This window comes from Drosophila takahashii, chromosome 2R, assembly GCF_030179915.1.
Source record: "Drosophila takahashii strain IR98-3 E-12201 chromosome 2R, DtakHiC1v2, whole genome shotgun sequence".
NCBI classification, from domain to species: Eukaryota; Metazoa; Arthropoda; class Insecta; order Diptera; family Drosophilidae; genus Drosophila; species Drosophila takahashii.
This window is the reverse complement of record NC_091679.1, coordinates 5,672,110-5,689,179: the sequence shown is the minus strand read 5'-3', so window position 1 is coordinate 5,689,179 and position 17,070 is coordinate 5,672,110. Positions and strand designations below refer to the sequence as shown.

Genomic DNA, 17,070 nt, shown 5'->3' with positions numbered 1-17,070 from the left:
ACAGTGTGTGTATTAGTATTTACATATGTACATATGTACGCTCACATTTTTTTTCTTCTCCCTTTGTTGCTCCGCTGATAAAAGTTTAGCTAATTTTTATTACTTAGATGCAAATATAACATTTGATCTTTTGAAATACATGGACAGGGATGATATTAAAGAAGCAATTCCACCACTGGGTCCTCGTTTAATTTTCAGGGAAAAACTGTTGTACTTTTGTAAGTATCTTAATTTACAAAAAAAACAATTGGCATACATTTTTAACTCTTATTTCTTTTAAGTATGAAGCCAACAAAAACCCTGTTGAGCCTCCACTCAAACAAAATGAGCCTGTCAAAAGCAAAGAAGTCCAAAGTATCAACAATAACAACAATATTCTTAAATAAAGTATTTATACCCGTTACTTGTAGAGTAAAAGGGTATATTGTATTCGTGCAAAAGTATGTAACAGCTAGAAGGAAGCGTTTCCGACCCCATAAGGTATATATATTCTTGATCAGGCCATGTCCGTCTGTCTGTATGTCCGTCTGTCTGTCTGTCTGTCCGTATGAACGCTGAGATCTCAGAAACTACAAAGCTAGAAGGTTAGGATTTTCCACACATATTCTTGGGCCTACTACGCAGCGCAAGTTTATTTCAGACGAGCGCCACGACCCCTCTAACGCCCTCAATCGCCCACTAACGATTTTAAAATGTGTCCTGCGCCCACATCTTTAAAGTTTTCTATTTATATCTATCTTCCTCGCACTCCCTTTAGCTGAGCTGCGACTATAGTCGGGACACCAACCCGAGTACAGCGTTCGCACTCCCTTTAGCTGAGTGACAGGTATTAAATAGTCGGAACTAGAGCCCTGCATGAATCATTCAATTTTTGTTTTATCATAGTGTCGGGAGCAGACAAATCTTTACAGCCAAATTAAAATTAAAACGTAAACAATCGATTGTTGTCTATTGCACTGTAAACTCCAGCTGCCAGCATTAACTGCTCTCTCACTCTCTCGCTCTCTTGTCGTTGTTCTTTTTCTTCGTCGTTGACATTACTTTTGTCACTCTGGTTGTTGCTCGTTTGATCGAAAAGGAAATATATTTGTCGTTATCGTTGTCGATGCCCCGCAATTTAAACCCAAACAAATATCTATTATAATGATTGAATTTACGAGTTATTATTGGAATAAATAAAGCTGCCAAAAAGCTGGCAGCGTCAACATTGGTGACCTCGACGTGATTGTGATTCTGGAGTTTGTTGAAAAAATTGAAATTGGAAATAATTTTGGAGCCCAAGCTTAAACAGTGTTGGGAAAGGTACTGTGTTTTTTTACCTAGGTAAGGTAAAAGGTATTGTCAAAAATAAATACCTAGGTAAGGTAAAGGTACTTAAATTTCCCAGTACCTAGGTAAAGGTAAAAGGTATTTATAAGGTATTTTTTATTTTTTATAATTTTTTTGTTTTGTTCAATGTAATCATTTAAACTTAAAATAAGACTAGTTTTCAGTTTTCATTTCATTTAAATTTAAATGTTTTAATTTTGTGCATATATTTTTAAACCACGCGGCATGAATAATTTTATGCACGTTTCACTTCACAAATGTATTTATGAAACCCTCATGTACATATTTGGCGCGCAAAAATTCCGTATGTAGAAACATTGACTATATATTGTGCATATGCATGTATATGCCGTTTGTTTACGTACATACGGCATTTTTGCGCGCCAAATACACTTTGGTTTCATAAATAAATTGATGTAGTGATGGGAACATACATACGTGCACAAAATTATATAAAAAAAAAATCTGCGATTAGTTTTAACTTCACAAAACAAACAATAGAACGGCTGAATTATTAATGCTGCGTTCCGACTATTACAATTCTGAAACGAAACGATACAATGAAACGATACTACAGTGTCGCAGTCATATTTAGCTATTTTAAATCAGAGCAATGTTTAATACCTATGTAAGTACCTTAATAATTCCAAAGGTATATAAAAATAAATACCTAGGTAAGGTAAAAGGTACTCAATTATTTGTATACCTAGGTAAGGTAAAAGGTACCACTAAATTGTACCTAGGTACGTACCTAGGTAAAAGTATCTAGGTATGTCCCAACACTGAGCTTAAAGTGTTGTGCAATAAAGTTTATAACAGCCAGTGGATTTGCCAGTAATTGGATTAAATTTGTTCATCAAACGGAGACTCCGTTACTTTTGCACGTCTTCTTTAACGCTGTTTTGGAACGGTTCAACTGCAAACATACATACATACCAACATAGGAACGGTTCAACTGCAAGCACATACATACATATGTCGGAGACAGGGGTCTCTTAGCCGCTTCGCGAGTTGATTTGTCCGTCATGACTTAACTTTCACTTGGGTTTTCTTAGTAAGACGCGCAGCGAGTTGCAATTGTTCGTGTTGCCCGTTCGAAGCTTCTCGAAAGAATGAGTCCTGAACCCTCTACTACTTTGCACAACTCTACGTTGCAACCACAAATGCCACACACTCGGCTAAGGTGGGTTCCGACCTAGCCACGCTCTTGAAACCCTTAAACGGTCTAAGAAGGTCACACTTCCTTTTCTCAATACTTTATTTAAAATGACAGGTTTCTCTCAGTTATATTTAACATTGATTTGTATTATTACTAATTCTCTCGACACGGCAATCCTGACTATCACACGTCCTCGTGTGCATGGCTTAACATTGGATTGGCATCACATTTTGCTAATCTGAAACAAATTTGAAGTTACTCATTAACTTAAATCATGACTTATTTTTTTTTTTTTTTAAATCCCTCAATACACTTTTTGTGTCTTCAAATGACAGTTTGGCAGGATAACTCTTTCTTATTAGTAGCTTGTACTCTTCTGCGCAAACCCGACCATTTGGCTTACAACTTATCACAACACAGTGCAGGCTCTTGCCGCCACTTGCGACGATATGCACCTTTAGTGCCACAATCTCTCATTAGATCAACTTAGCCTCTGTGTGTGATGTCCTGTGCACCCCTCTTAGGTGACAGATCTCAACTCATCTTCTGCGTCTATTTCAACGCCATCACTCTCTTTGAGCAACTCAGATGCAACTCGATTATCTGGTAGTTTTCTCAAGCTCTCATGCGGATACTTGTATGTTCTCTTACTAGTCAAAGATTTCAACAGGTAACGATCACCTTCCAACAATTCTGTTACAACAAACGGTCCCTTGAACTTGGGATCCAATTTCGTTTGATGCCGTTCCTCACTTCTTAGCAAGACATGATCGCCAATCCCATGTTTCACAACTTTTGCCTTATTTTGATCAACTCTACTCTTGTCATATTTTGCATTCTTATCCATATTCTCTTTAGCTTCTGCCCTAGCTTCCTTACAATCTATCTTAGGTTCGGATATTATGGGTAACATGCCCAAAGGTCTTGCCTGCTTTCCTATTAGTAACTCTAAGGGGCTGAAATTAGTCACCCGATTACTAGTACAGTTCATAGCTAATTGGATGTCCATCAATGCATCCTGCCAAGAGCGTTCGCTTGTCTCAACTGCCGTCAACATTCCTTTCAACGTGCTCATCACGCGCTCCACTTGGCCGTTTGCCCTGCTTGCCCCTGTTGCAATTAAATGTAACTGAATTTTATTTGATGAACAAAAATCACGGAATCGACCACTGGCAAAGCTCCTACCTTGATCTGCAATGATACGGCTAGGAACCCCAAAAAGTGATATACCTGCCTTTACTGCGTTGATACAATTTTCCGTATCCAAATTCAGTGTGTGAATGCGTCTATTTGTACTATGATATACTCCTTTAAGTCATTTTTGCCGCTCAGCTTCCCACTAATATCAATATGTACGGTATGCCAGGGAATTTCTACCTTGGGAATGGGGTGCAGTTCCATTTGTACTTTGCCTGTTGAGGGTTTGGAGAGCTTACAGGTTATACAGTTTTCCACAAACTTTCTAACGTACTTCGACATACCTTCAAACCAATATTGTTCATAGACCTTGTTTAGAGTTTTCTGCCAGCCAAGATGCATTATAGCCTCGTGTACATGATTAATGACCGACCACCTAAAAGCTCTCGGAATCACTTGCCGCTTCTCTGAATTTTGCGATACAACAATCCGGCTCTTACTTCGTAAGTTTTAGCTCTGTCAACTTGCATCTCACCTCCATTTATTTGTGTCATGATATCAACTATACCTAAGTCCCTCTGCTGTTCAGCGATTAGCCAATTATCCGTTATCGCTGCCAAGTCAACGCGAACCTCAACTACTTTGTTTATCGTTTTCGGGACATCTGGAATAGGATTTCGGGATAGGCAATCTACGTGTGCCATTTGAGTTCCCTTTCTATATTCTACGCTAAAATCGAATGCCTGCAAGAACGCCCACCATCGGTGTACTCGTGGTGTCAGTTCAGCCTTTGTGCGACTCGCTTTTAAGGAATTGCAGTCAGTATGGACGACGAACTTTCTACCATGCAGGTAATGTCGAAAATGTTTAATAGCATTATACACGGCTAAAGTCTCTAGTTCATATGAATGATATTTTGATTCTGAAGCCGATGTACACTTACTGAAATACTCGATCACCCTACATGTGCCGTCAATCCTGTGAAGGAGCATTGCACCGTAGCCATTCGCGCTGGCGTCTGTATGCAACTCGATCGGAAGCTCAGGGTTGAATATGGTCAGCACAGGGTCACTTGTCAACACGTCAATAATTTTTTTTCGTATTTGTTCATGATTTTCCTTCCAAGCAAATCCATTTACCTTAGAAGTTAATTGATACAATGGTTTCATCTGTTCAGAGAATCGTGGAACAAACTTTCTGAAATATGAAGCCAAACCTATAAATTGTCTTAACTGCGTGGCAGTAGTTGGTTGGCTTAATGCGGATAGAGCTTCTATTTTTCTAGGATTGGGTTTAATTTCGCCATCTTTAATATAAAACCCGAGATACTCTATTCCTGTCTTGAAGAATGTGCACTTCTTTATATTGAATGAAAACCCGGCATCTGACAAGGCTTTAAGAACAACTTTCAATCTTGTAAAAGCTTCTTCTTTGGAGTTTGCGACTATTAACACATCATCAATATAGACAATTGCATACGAGTATGCCAAATCACCTAAGGCTCGTACAATCGATCTTTGAAATACTGACGAAGCGTTCTTCAAACCGAATGGCATAGCAAGGAACTCATATTGGCCTTCTGGAGTCACGAAAGCTGTCTTCTCGATGGAATCAGTGTGAATCGGTATCTGATAAAATATTTACTGATATTTACTACCACGTAATCTATCTATCTGATCTGCTATTAATGGCAATGGATATTTATCAGACACCGTATTCGCATTTAATTCGCGAAAATCAATGCATAGTCTATCACTGCCATCTTTCTTTTTAACTAAAAGCATCGGACTAGCGAATGGAGAGCTACTTGGGCGGATGACATTGCTTTCAATCATTTGTTGAATTTTGTCCCTGACTATTAGTTTTTCTTCTGCACTTAGTCTATACGGACGTCTTTGTACCGTCTTATGTTCATCAATTGGACGAATTTCTAATTCTCCTGTAGTTATACGCCTGTGCGGCATGCCAGTTATAAATCGATCTGAGAATTCATTTAAAATATTTCTTAATATTATCTTATCATTATCAGCTAATTCCACATTATCGTTAAGCAGATTTTCTAAGATACTTATCGAAGTTTCATTACTCACTACATTGACAATTTGATTCCTATACATTGTTAATTTGTTAGCATCAATCATGACACCAAGACCTAGCTGCAATATTTCTCGACCAATTATAATATCGTACTTAAGGTAATTATCCTTTACTACATGAAATAGGACTTCTACATTAAATTCGGAAATATTTACAGTTGCCAATACTTGTAAGTTGCTTTTAACAATGTTGTCACCTATTCCTCTTAGCACTACCGTATTATAAATCCTTTTTCCAGCCAGCTTGTTGCAAAGTTTCTCCTTGACCAAAGAGCATTCGGCACCCGAATCGAAGAAGAAGATAAAACTCTCACCCATTTGCTTCATAATACTAGTTGTCTCCAACACTGCGCACATGTCGACCCGCTTCTCGTTGTTGAAGTTGTTCGCCGATGTCGTTCCCTTCATACATACAGATGCAATGTGACCAGGATTGCCACACTTGAAGCAAGTAACTGCTGACCTCTCACGTCCAGCCAAAGGTTTGCCAGCATGATGATTTGGTTTTGCGACGTTTCTTTCTTCTTCCTTCTTTTTGCGGCACTCAAACGCTTTATGTCCTATCTTGCCGCAATAATGACATTTGATTTGCGCCTGCGCCTTAAACTTCTTCCTGTCCGGTCCTTGATCCAATCCAGAGTAGTCGCTCACTTTGTTGAATGCAAACGCCTTTAAGAGCTGCTGCAGTTCATTCCGAGTTTTTATGTTTGTAGTGAAAACGGAACTTTGCAGTCTGGGCTCGATTTGGGACGTGTGGGCCAACACTAATGAAACAGCTATCTCCTCTTGGCTCATTCCTTTCCACTTCGTCAGCAGTGACGTCACCAGCCTGCTGCCATATACTGACAAGGACTCGTTTGCACTCGGCCGTCTGTTGAGAATGTTGAGCAATACGGCAGACGGTGGCTCGATGCCTTCATAGCGGTGTAAAAACAAATCCTTAAATTCCAGCCACGACATTCCAGCGAAGCAAATTTGTGACAGCCATTGCGAAGAGTTTCCAAGCAGCGACTTGCTAAGCGCCATGACTAGTGCTCCGCCTTCCAGTGGACGCTCGGATAAGATCATATCCACGGTTTTACACCACGCTGCGGCATCGGCTCCAGGCGCATCAGGATTAAACATTGGCAATGTCACCGAAATATTTTGCGAGGCTGCAGTCGATGTTGTCTGCACAGTTTTCAGCAACTCTAGAAAGTTTCGGTTCTGTGTCTCCAAAATCGCCTGCAACACACTGTCAGAATGTTCTTGTGGCGATGGGGATCCCACTTCTGATGTCGGAGACAGGGGTCTCTTAGCCGCTTCGCGAGTTGATTTGTCCGTCATGACTTAACTTTCACTTGGGTTTTCTTAGTAAGACGCGCAGCGAGTTGCAATTGTTCGTGTTGCCCGTTCGAAGCTTCTCGAAAGAATGAGTCCTAAACCCTCTACTACTTTGCACAACTCTACGTTGCAACCACAATTGCCACACACTCGGCTAAGGTGGGTTCCCACCTAGCCACGCTCTTGAAACCCTTAAACGGTCTAAGAAGGTCACACTTCCTTTTCTCAATACTTTATTTAAAATGACAGGTTTCTATCAGTTATATTTATCATTGATTTGTATTATTACTAATTCTCTCGACACATACAAACATACGAACAAACTTCAAAGCGTTTGTTGGCGCTGGCAAATACAGTCTTCTAAAGAAGTTTTCGTTCAGATAACTTTAAATTCAATTTTTTCCAAATTTTTATTTACAATAAAAATTAATAAAAAATGTCGAATCCTGAATTGCCTCTGCTGCCATCGGTTCCTGAGAAGATCGCTGTTCTGAAACGCAAAACTGAGGTTTCTTTTGATCGACTTAAGGTCATCGGCAGTGAACTAGCTCCTGACAAAATTGGATCAATCAGTGTTATTGATTTAAATGTCCGCTTGCACCTAATTAATCAAATTAAAACCACTTATACCCGTAATCAAGACTTACTAGAGTCTCTTGATTTTAATCAAATTGGACAACCGGGTCGAGATGAATTTGATGAAATGGCGTTACTTCTTGAGTTATGCTTAAGAGGTCACATTCAACAACGGAAAGGTGAACATCAAACGAACTCTACCATGTGCAACGATGATTCGTCAACCCTTAGAGTGTGTAATCGCTCTCGTGTTCCCGAACTAAAATTGCCATCTTTTTCTGGAGGATATACTGAGTATGCAGATTTCATGTCGATGTTCTACACAATGTTACCATAAATATCTGGTAAGGAAAATGCTGATGTCGAGTGCGAAGTCGGATTGCACGGTGTGTCCTAAAAACGTTTTTCCTTTTGACTGGGAATCGCACCAAAACTTGGAGATTTTTAGGGTCAAAACACGCATTGCGACGAGCACTGTTGTTGAACCAATAATAAAACGATGTTGCTGGTTCTTGGGCTGTAATGCGGCAATTTATTTAAACGAACAATTAACGAAGGAAAAGTATAACATTTTTAAAAAAGCAATGACAATGTAACAACAAAAGCTCCTATCAGCTGTTTTTTCTCGGCGTGGATTTTTTCACGTTAGAATGCATGAGGGAAAAGATGTTGTGTGTGTGGAGACCATGCATGCTTTATCAGCTGGCCTTCGGCCAGCCGAAGCTTATATAATTCCTATTAATTTACAAATGGCAAAAATGTTAAATTTTCTATTATTTCTCATTAATTTTCCGATCGTCCCTATGTCAGCTAAATGACATTGTAGTTCGATTTTAATCTTATCATTCGGAAATACCCTATGCTATGGTCGGTAGTTCAGTTTGAGTTGGGAGGAGCTACCGCCTCAGCAATTACCCTCGGCGGTCCCCCACCGAAACCCTCACGGCATCCAAACATCTACCTACCAAATACTTGGTTGGCAACAAAGTTGCCATTTAGCTAGGTCAGCATAATTTCAATGTCAACAAATGGTCAATGTTTAAGCATTGAAAGACGAATTTTAAAATACTCAATATTTTTAAGGAATAATGGAATTTATGAAATCAGGGAATTTATGAAATCAGCGTCAAAGAGCTATAGCAGCAATTTTAATAACAAAGACAGGTTGGAAAACATTGATTTATTTTACATTGTACATTACATTACCAGCGTAAGTTTTTAACAATTTTTACCCCAGGACTGGGCAAGGGTAGTTAAAAAAGTATTTTGACATTTTCCAATGTTCCTAGAAGGATTTGCAATTGACTTCAAAATTAAATAGGAAAAGTTCTAGCCAAAAGAACAGCCTTTCCGATGAAATGAATGGCTCTTTATTTATAGCTACTATGTCTAACCAAACTCTTCTCACTATACTTGCTCTACTCTCCTTTACACAGACAATACAAATTTAATTTAAAACATATTGAAATCTTAAATATAATTTTAATATATATATGAATCTCTAATCTAATAGAATTGAAGGAATAAAATTTGGTCAGTAACAAATTCCACCCAGAAGGGATTGACCTAAAAATCTAGAAAAATCAAATTAATTCGGAAATAATTAAGCGCAGAGTGTGACGTAGAGATTAAAACAAAAAACGACCCCAAAGTGCCCCAAAAATCGATTTGTTTTTTTTTATACCCTTGCAGAGGGTATTATAATTTCAGTCAGATGTTTTCAACGCAGTGAAGGTATATATATTCTTGATCAGCACCAATAGCCGAGTCTATCTAGCCATGTCCGTCTGTCCGCCTATCCGTCTGTCCGCCTGTCCGTCTATCCGTTTCTATGCGAACTAGTGTCTCAGTTTTAAAGCTAACGCGATGAAACTTTCCCGAAAGTCTTCTTTCTATTGCAGGTAGTACATATGTCGGAGCAAGCCGGATCGGACCACTATATCTTAAGGCTCCCATAGGAATATTCAAACAAATATAAGAAAATTCACTTTAACTTTGTAGGTAGTAGGCGTTTTGATTTTTGACAACTTAAAAAAAAAACTTAAATAATAGGCACGCTGATTCTGGAATTCCTGGAACTGCACAGAGTGAGCATTAAACTATAGGTGTTTGCTTTATCTGCAAGGGTATATAAGCTTCGGCTGGCCGAAGCTAGCTTCCATTCTTGTTAAATTTTTCTTTTGCCATTTCTCTGTTATAAATGTTGTTAAAATGGTTTAAAAATGTGATGTTCATAATTTAATGAAATACCCGCAAATAACTGCATTTAAGGGGGGAGATACATATAGAACGCAAAAAAAATCAATTTATTTTTATTATTTAAATCGGTTGTATAACCCTTTAAGAATGTGTCATGAAAGTTTCACGAAGAAATTCGAACTATTTTGGAACTTATAAGAGAAGACGGCACCCTTGTGCAGTAAATATATTTCATTACCTTAAATGCGTTTTTCTCGAAACCATGTTTTCTTCAGCTGCGGATCGTGTATCTCAAAAAGTAACGCTTCGATCATCATGCTGTTTTTACAGAAATGTTTGTAATGAAATTGCCAACTGTCTGAACCTACTTTATGTAGAAATTTGTAGGTTGAAGTATTTTTTGTAAAGCAAAAACAACAAGAAAAATATTAAAGAAATAGATTTTTGACTTTGAAAGTGTGCTACAACCAGAGTTTTTGAGATATTCTATGTAAGTTAGGTTCAGACAGTTTCTACATTATTTCCTAACAAAATAAATTTGGTTTCATAAAAATCGGATCTACACCGCGACCTGTGGACAATCCGCAGCTGGCCTACTTTTTTTTAAAAAGGCCTGACAAAATAATTCCCACGGCTGCCATTTTAAAAGATAAAAAAAATTGAAATTTGTATAAATTATATAACAACTAAGTAATCAACATGCCAAGTTTCGAACTTCCAGCATAAATCCTTATTAATTAAAAAAAATCCCGAAAAACTTGAAAAATTTGCAGTTTTATATGTATCTCCCCCCTTAAATTTTTTGGAGATTCAGCATCCTTAATCAAATCTCCAATATTTTCAGATTTGGCTAACCTGATGTGACGTCACGGCCTCCCCATATGTTTGTATGTATGTTCTGCTGGCGCACTTTAAGTGTGACCGCGCAAGGGGAAAATGAAAATACCACAGCCAACATATTTAAAACGAAACTACCACACTCATAATAGGTTTAAAATGCGCGGTTAAAAAATCGATTATATCCCAAATCTTTTCTTTTGCGCCTTTTTCTTAAGTAAACATTCAATTTTAAAATTTAGGCTGAATTTTACAGTCGAAATTTTCCTTAAAATTGCTTTTGTTTTTTAAAAATGCAAAAGCCCGATCAGCATTAGTTTTCAAATGTTGAGTTATGCCATTTCCTCACTGATGTACATACTGTAGTATTTTTTCGGTATTCAAAAAAATGCTATTTCCTGTCCGCACGGGACAGCATTTAGCATTTAGCATTTCTCATTTAGTAAATAAATGTGCTTTGCTTTCAAATTCAACATATACAACCGAAACGTAAAATTATTAAAATGAATGCATTGGAGATAATTTCCCTTCTTGAAAGTGAATACGAGACGGTTTTAAGGATGCATAACTTGTTTGTTTCAGCCTCTTCCTTTATAAAGAATAAGCAGCCAAAAAGACTTCGAAGCGTGTGGGCACATGTAAGTCCTTACAGTTTTATCTTTCGGACTTCTTTAATGCGCCTTCAAAAATATTAGAAACGGTATGGAAACTTTTGGGAAAAGGACGTTCCCGAAAACCCTGTCCCATTTTTCATAGAAAATGTTCGTTGCGAAAGGAATGTTTTCGATGGTCTAGTGGGTCGACTAATTGGACTGGAAAAGAAGGACACAAATTTTCGAAAAGCGATTCCTTTGGAGAAACGAGTTGCCATAGCTTTATATACCTTGGGCTCTGCTTCAGAATACCAACGATTGGCAGACTTTTTGACGTATCCAAAACTATGGTGGGGTTTATTCTTAAGGAATTCTGTTTGGAAATAATCGTGCAATTGGCCGATGAATATCTAGCCCCAAACTTCCTTACACAGGAAAAATTGGCAAATTGTGTGAAGGGCTTCGAGGAACTCGGATTTCCCCAGTGCTTTGGAGCAATGGGTATGTTCAAATTTTTTGTTTTGTTTTTAAGCTCATGCATAATCACAATTTGCAGATGGATGCCACATCGAAATCAAGCCGCCCGCTAAAAATGGAGTAGATTATCATAATTATAAAAATTGGTATTCTACTGTACTGTTTGCCCTAGTCGATTATCGGTATGGTATTGCAAACTTAATGAATCTCCTCCAATAAATTTCTTAGTTATAGATTCACGTATATAAGTGTTGGTGCTCCAGGTCGTGTACATGACTCGCAGATTTTTGAGAAGTCCTCATTAAAAAGAACCATTCAAGAGTCGGGGCTGTTCAACGGCAATTCGAAAATGATCAACGGGATTAACGTTCCAGTGGTGATTTTGGGGGACTCGGCTTTTAAGTTCACGAAGACGGTGATGAAGCCCTATCCGTTTTGTTTAGATGCATCAGAAAATCGGCGCTGTTTTAACTATAATCTTTCAAAAGTGCGGCGTGTTGTCGAAAATGCCTTTGGACAGTTAAAGGCGCGATTTCGTCGCATTGGTAAATGCTTGGAGAATGCACCGAAAAACAACAAGAAGATCATTATTTGCTGTTGTATTTTGCATAATTATTTCAACGAACAAAACAGTGCATTTCAAGAGAGTTGGGAATTTGAATTGCCTTCGCATCGAGAGCAGCCTAATCTTGCAGTTGCGTTTGAAAATATGGATGATTCTGCTGAGTCTATTCGCAATGCCTTAAGTCAATACTTCAGTGAAATCGGGCAATAAAAAATAAACAATTTATTTTTTAAATTATGTTTGTGTATTTGTGTTATTTTTAAATAGTGTAGGGGAGTGTAGGGTAAGGTGACGAACGATTCGTTTTTTGAATGTAACTTTTCTAAAAATCAATATTTTTCAAAAGTGTAAACGCAGAAAGTTGCTTACATCTACTGAGCATATCCCTGTAAAATTCGGATTAGAAATTCCAATGCAGCCAAGTGCCACAGCGTTTGGCGTGAACCCTTCTTTTTTTGCACTTTTAAAAGTTGTAGGGAAATGTGACGAACGATTTGTTCTTTAATGTAACTTCTCCAAAAATCAATATTTTTTTAAAAGTGTAAAAGCAGAAAGTTACTTACATTTACTGAGCTTATTTCTGAAAAATTTGGAGTCGAAATTTCAACGTAGCCAAATCCCACAGCGTTTGGTATAAATCATCCTTTTCACAAACAAAAAAATACGTTTTTATACCCTTGCAGAGGGTATTATAATTTTGGTCAGAAGTTTGTAACGCAGTGAAGGAGACGTTTCCGACCCCATAAAGTATATATTTCTTGATCAGGATCAATAGGGGAGTCGATATAGCCATGTCCGTCTGTCCGTCTGTATGTCTGTTTCAATACCGTTTGCGAGCTCAGTTTAAAACTTTGAAACTTTCACAGTCGTCCTAAAACATGTGTACGCAGATCAAGTTTGAAAACCGACCCGATCGGACGTCTATATCCTATAGCTCCCATAGGAACAATCGGATATAGATTTCACAAAATGAAGATATTTCGCTCAGTGTAAGAGCTATTGACAAGAATCTTTCCAAATCGTTTTTTTTGTGCGTACCTTGACGCACTCGTGATTTTCCATGTTCCATGTTCGTTCGAGAGTTCCTACCCCGTACCATAGTGATAGCTTCAATGACATTTTTTCGAAGTCACTCGTGATATCACCAGTGCCTTATACGAATTGGTCATATGAGACGTAACCACCCTGTGACATGTCACGCATGATTTCACGAGTGACTTTTTCCAAAATGTCATCAGCAATTTTATTACAAAAAAAAAATACAAATTATTGTATTTTCTATTCATTTATTTAATTTTATTTATTTCATTGTATTCATTTACATTTCTTGTCGGGTCTTCGGATTGGTGGGTCAACGCTCCTGAAAAAATTTAAAAAACAAGTATTACCATCTGTATTTAATATTCAAATAATTGCTTACTGACCATTAAGCACCGCATATAGCCCTTTGCGTGCTTTTAAAGATTTTTTGCCGCTGCTTCCGTCCAGATTGTAGTCGATAACCAGACTATCTGAAATAATCAGCTTCAGGAATTTTGATAAATTATCATTTTGGTCACTTTCTGGATCTGTATATATACATATATATATATTTATTTTTGTTTTGTTTCTAATTGTTACAAAGCATTTCAGCTTGCTACTTTCGGCTAATGCACACAGAACTTTCTAGGTTTTTTTTGCAAAACACAAATCACTTTCAAAATAGGTGCAAGTTAAAGTTAAGTCTATCACAATTAGGGTGTTCAATTGCGTTGCAAACTTTGTAAAGTGTAAAAGTGTAAATCAATTCCAACAACAATTTCTATACAAAATAGTTTTAAAGGCCTACTTTAAGGTAGCACTTACCTGACTTTAATTTATGTATATATCACTTGTCACAAAATATTTTATAAACCGCGCAAAACACTCCTTCTCTCAGAAAACCTTGAAAGTAATGCAATGCACCAAGTCTTCTTCTTAACCCTTTACCCGATTTCTTTTGTTTTATCTTCGCTGTTGGCGCGTGCCAATGCTCCTACACCCTTTCTAAAGCGATATATATCCGACTAAATAATTTGTATTTGCTTAGTAAAAACGCAATTTCTTAAAACTGTTAGTGTTATAATATTTAAATAACTATTAATGGACCATTTTTTTAACTAAAAAATGAACTTATAAGATCAAGTTAAATAAAAAATTGAATTAGGTAAATGTATTGTTTAAGTAAATTTAATTTTTATGAATAAACAATTTAAATTTATAACAGGAAATTAATTTGTTTATTTTGAAATATAATAATGCTCACAAAATGTAAGGGCATACACATGTCGCTGCCTCACGAAAATTATTCCAGCCAAATTTTGGTCGTGTGTCATGTCATGTGTCACCACTCCAGAACTGAAGGGAATACATCCAAAAAATGCGTATTTTACACACACAGCCATTAGATACCCTGTAGTTCGCCGGGACTGGTCCCGAACTAGCGAAATCGCCATACACCGGGGGCTTGGGACTAGCTCCCGTTCATACCACCCGCAATGTAAATTTCTATCCACTTTTACCACGGCATGTCCTAGGCGGTGGTCATATGGCGAAGTTCTGCATTACCTTTCGCCACAAAAGGGACCGATAGGTGGTCCCATATTATACCCCTTTTCGCCACAAAAGGGGCCACCTATCGGACCATCTATCGGACCACCTATCGGTCCCTTTTGTGGCGAAAAGGGGTATGAAATGGGGTTGGTGTTTTCAATACCAAAAAAGCTGAATGCTATGAAACTTCCCAAGAAAAAATACTTGTTAAATTAATTTATTGTATTATAAGTAGACAATTTTTCTATTTTTTTAATTTATATTTATTGAACAAATTCCTCTGCTGACACGTTTTTGTTGAGTGCCTCATTGTTGTTATTATTTGATTTGGATTTATTTTTAAAAAATCGTTTCTTTTGCAATTGAATTGCCTTGGGAATCAATATTTCTGCATTACCAGATTCTGAAACAATATCTAAAAAAAATAAGATTTTAGTGTTTTAAAATAAAATGAGAACAGAAACTAACTTCGGCAAGCCAAAGTTTTAATACCCTTGCAGCTTTGAGGAATAAAATTGTGACTAGAAAAGCATAAATATAAAATAAGAATAACCAACAGTTAAATGTAGACTTATTTCACGCTTTTGAAACTTGAACCGACAGACAGACGGACATGGTTAAATGGATTTACTTTATAGGTTTGAAAAGGTCTCCATTACTGCGTAACAAACTTCTGGACTAAATTATAATTCCCTCTGCATGGGTTTAAATATATATTTTTAGATTTTGTTATACAAGCCTGTTTACATCAAACCATGTTTTAAGATTGTGTTATACAAGCCTGTTTACATCAAACCATGTTTAAAAAGTGAAAAGCAGAAAAAGACAGAAAGAAATAGGATTAAAGACAGATGGCATTCTAAGTAAATATATTGAAATTGAATCAAGAAACTAAGTGTATTATAAAAAATACAGTTATAACAAGAGAGAACGCTATAGTCGAGTGCCTCGACTATTAGATACCCGTTACTCAGCTAAACAACTTAATAGAAATATGCCTTATATGTTTTTCGCCGCTCGATTTTTACCCAGGGATTTTTTTCCAGAAGAGGCTTTCTAGAACTTTCAATTCTGCCTAGCACATCTTCCGACTCTCTCTAGCGCAGGTGAATGCACTTGTGAAAAACGTATACGAGCAAAAAGAGAAAAAAATGCGCGCCCCATTTCAAATATTTTTTAAATTTGCATTAACATAATGTGAATTAGAGTAACCACAGAAAAAAAGACAGATTTTTTCCAATGCCGTTTTCTAGATGGCGCTAGTGTATATTGTATTGCGCCATCTACCGTCAGATATTGGTACTACTGGTCATGAAAGGTGGAAATGTAGGCGCTGGCCAGGTTTAAGCGTTTATTGGGTTTGTGGGCGTGGCAATTTTTTACTATCCAATCGATAGTTATTGACGAAGCGAATACATATCAGTTACTATTTTCATAATAGCTTCAAAGCTGTGGGCGTTAGAGGGGGCTTGTGGGCGTTAGAGGGGGCGTGGCACCTTTTTGAAACAAACTTGCGCTGCGTAGGAGCTCCTAGAATCGGCATGCAAAATGCCAATCTTCTAGCTTTTATAGTTTCCGAGATCTCAGCGTTCATACGGACAGACAGACAGACAGACAGACAGACAGACGGTCAGACAGACGGACATGGCTAGATCGACTCGTCTAGTGATGCTGATCAAGAATATATATACTTTATGGGGTCGGAAACGTCTCCTTCACTGCGTTGCAAACTTCTGACTGAAATCATAATACCCTCTGCAAGGGTATAAAGACTTACGTAGGAGTCCTTTGCACCACTATTTCTCCTTCTCCTCTTTAACAAATCGACGAATGTGCCTGTTGCTGTTCATGGCTAAATATCACACATTATTAGGTATTTCACTTGCACAACTCATGGTGTTACTCACCTGTTGACGACACTTCAGATCACAACAAAATATAACACTTTAAATGTACAATAAGACAAATTAAATACAATGTTTACAAAATTTGGCGCAAACGTTGGGTTAGTGATGGTAGCGGGGTTGGGTAGTTATGGCAATCCGTTACGATTAATATTGCGACTACCGATATCGTATAATCGATGGCAATAAAAACATTCGCTAATATTATTTTTGTTTAGTTCTATGTATATAAAATTAGGTACTTATATATTTATTTTATATATCTAAGCACCAATAAAATCCGCTTGTTATGGAAGGAAAGAAA

General features: G+C 37.4%; 2 protein-coding genes and 1 long non-coding RNA gene across 3 annotated transcripts in view; 2 read left to right on the top strand and 1 right to left on the bottom strand.

Moving 5' to 3' along the window:
* The first annotated feature begins 424 nt into the window (after nucleotides 1-424).
* DIP-lambda (Dpr-interacting protein lambda) overlaps nucleotides 425-17,070 on the top strand; it is a 476,056-nt gene continuing 459,410 nt past the window's right edge. The window contains exon 1 of the mRNA XM_070213258.1: nucleotides 425-440. The gene's annotated coding sequence lies outside the window, so the exon portion shown is untranslated. The remainder of the gene's footprint in view (nucleotides 441-17,070) is intronic.
* LOC138912076 (putative nuclease HARBI1) lies at nucleotides 11,107-12,501 on the top strand. Its single transcript, XM_070211933.1, has 4 exons — nucleotides 11,107-11,294; nucleotides 11,352-11,750; nucleotides 11,806-11,908; nucleotides 11,955-12,501. Exons 2-4 carry the CDS (start codon nucleotides 11,597-11,599, stop codon nucleotides 12,499-12,501), a joined length of 804 nt encoding a protein of 267 aa, XP_070068034.1. The 5' UTR covers nucleotides 11,107-11,294; nucleotides 11,352-11,596.
* LOC138912694 (uncharacterized) lies at nucleotides 15,102-15,373 on the bottom strand. The gene is made up of 2 exons (XR_011418251.1): nucleotides 15,331-15,373; nucleotides 15,102-15,277 (listed from the first exon to the last, which is right to left on the bottom strand). It is a non-coding gene; the product is annotated as an uncharacterized lncRNA (long non-coding RNA).

Coding starts and splice junctions, on each gene's coding strand:
- LOC138912076 (XM_070211933.1), top strand. CDS start 11,597: ATGGTGGGGTTTATTCTTAAGGAATTCTGTTTGGAAATAATCGTGCAA. Junction 11,751..11,805: donor CCAGTGCTTTGGAGCAATGG/GTATGTTCAAAT, acceptor CACAATTTGCAG/ATGGATGCCACATCGAAATC. Junction 11,909..11,954: donor TTTGCCCTAGTCGATTATCG/GTATGGTATTGC, acceptor TAAATTTCTTAG/TTATAGATTCACGTATATAA.